The sequence below is a fragment of the Otolemur garnettii genome, unplaced genomic scaffold (genome assembly GCF_000181295.1).
Source record: "Otolemur garnettii isolate 467f Iridium unplaced genomic scaffold, OtoGar3 scaffold00090, whole genome shotgun sequence".
NCBI lineage: Eukaryota > Metazoa > Chordata > Mammalia > Primates > Galagidae > Otolemur > Otolemur garnettii.
In genome coordinates, this window is record NW_003852485.1 from 3770747 (window position 1) to 3772959 (window position 2213).

At 35.3% G+C, this 2213-nt stretch overlaps 1 protein-coding gene across 1 annotated transcript in view; it reads right to left on the minus strand.

Moving 5' to 3' along the window:
* COBLL1 (cordon-bleu WH2 repeat protein like 1) overlaps positions 1–2213 on the minus strand; it is a 161651-nt gene that overhangs the window by 4157 nt on the left and 155281 nt on the right. The window contains 1 exon segment of the mRNA XM_023516365.1: positions 587–843. Coding sequence (XP_023372133.1) covers positions 587–843 — 257 coding nt within the window.

The following is a 2213-nucleotide window of genomic DNA, read 5'->3' on the forward strand; positions in this document are numbered from 1 at the left end:
CAAATTATAGCAAACATCTCATGAAGACAGTTTATTTTGCTTGGTGGATTTCATCTTTATTCATGCTGTTGTATCTCAAACATAACACAAGTAGACTACACTAGAGATTTCCATTCCTAGTTTCAAGTGGAAAGGTGACCACATTATAAAGTTGACTGCAAAAAAATACTGGTGATTTATCGTACTTTAATATACAGAATTGTTTGCATAGCTTCTTGGCCTTTTGGCTAAGATCAAGTGTAGAATTGTTTTCATAGACCAGTTAGCAAAAATCCTTCAGGGGTGTTTGATGAAAATTGAAAATTAAATGTGACACTTAGTTCATATAGGTAATAGGCAAAAACAGACACACAAACGTTAATTATTGAGTCATATGAATTAACTACATGTTACGGTTTATGTGGCATAGGGATAGTAGAACTGTTGAATTTGATTTTTTTTAACATAATTAGGTGGAATTAGATATTTTATTAATAAATACTTTTATTATGATGGTTAAAAGGATGGGGTATAATCTCTGTATTTGTATTAAAATATTAGATCTATATTTCAGAAGATTATTAATTAAACAAACCACCACCAACACCTCTGGCACACTGACTACTTACTGTCCATCTGTGCATCTAGTTTCATGTTTTTCTTCCTTGGAGTTTTGTGAGGACTTTGCACTCTCATTGCCAAGGGCTGAGTCAGGGTCATTTTTCAGTGCATTTATTATATCAGTAGATACAGACGAAATATCTTGTGACTTCAGAGACATATTTTCAGCCTCATCTTTAGGCACTTCACTCAGTTCTTCCTTTTCATCTATCTCTTCAAGGCTATAGTCAGAATTTATTCTAGCTACAAAGAAACGCAGAAAAAATCCTAAATATTAAGTTGTCTCACTCTTCCTATGCAATCCTGGCCAGAAAGAAACTTTTAAAATAATAATTAGCTAGATTCTTTTACGTAGGACTTCAGAAAATACACTGTATATATTGTAAGTCTACAGCATTTTACTTGTAAATTTATTAAAGCTTAAAATTTCACAAGGATGCCTGGAATTAACTGATACATCCTTCCTAGGGTTCACCAAAATGGCAAAATTGCCAAATACTATTCTTTGTTAAAACAGAATTGTATTAAATTGAATCTGTTGTACTGTGTGCTACTTTTTCTTCTTCTTCATTCAAAAAATACTCACTGCATCAAACGCTATTGTAGTTGCTGCTAGAGCTGTGTGGGTTTTTTCCCCCCATCTTTTGAAAATGAGGTACAATTTGTGTTCAGTAAAATTCAGCATTTTGGGAACATAGTTGTTTGAATTTTGACAGTTGCGTAACCCTACCATGATCAAGATGCAGAAGAATTCTGTCAACCCCCTAAATTCTTCCATGCCTCTTGGTAATCAATCCCTGCTGCAAACATCAGCCTTTAACAACCATTATCTGTACAGTTTTGCCTTTTGAAGGAAGGTCATAGGAATGAAGTCACACAACATCTAGACCTTGCTGTCTGGCTTCCGCATTTAACATCACACACTCAAGACTCAGTCATGTGGTAGCACGGGTCAGCTCTTCACTCCTTTTATGGCTAAGAACTAATCAGTGCATTTACCATTCCTCACTTTAGAAACATTTGTGTTGTTTCCCAATTTTGAAAATTATGAACAAAAACACTGTGACAACCCACACACAGGCTTTTGTTATGTGCAAGAACTTTGGTTCTGTTTAGAATACCAGGGAATGAGACAAATAATGTGGGATAGTGTAACTGTAAACTAATTTCAAACAATTGGTTTGAAGTGATAAAGACTCTGAGTCAAGGAAAAATTGGGTAAAATTTTGATCAAATTTAAGTATTACATAAATATAAAGCTTTGTCCTCTCATAAAGAAATAATTCCAAAAATTTTAAAATAAGATTATTGAGGCTGGATGCAATGGCTCATGTCTGTAATCCTGGTACCCCAGGAGGTGGGAGGATTGCTTGAGGTCAGGAATTTAAGACCAGCCTGAGCAAGAGCAAGGCCATGGTCTTTACTAAAAATAGAAAAATCAGCTGCATAGTGTGGTGCATGCTTGTAGTCTCAGCTACTCGAGAGGCTGAGGAAGAAGACTGCTTAAGCCCAGGAGTTTGAGATTGCACTGAGCTATGATAGTGCCAGTGTTCTCTGCTCAGGGTGACAAAGAGAGACTCTGTCTCTAAAAAAACTCCAAAATATTAAAAACA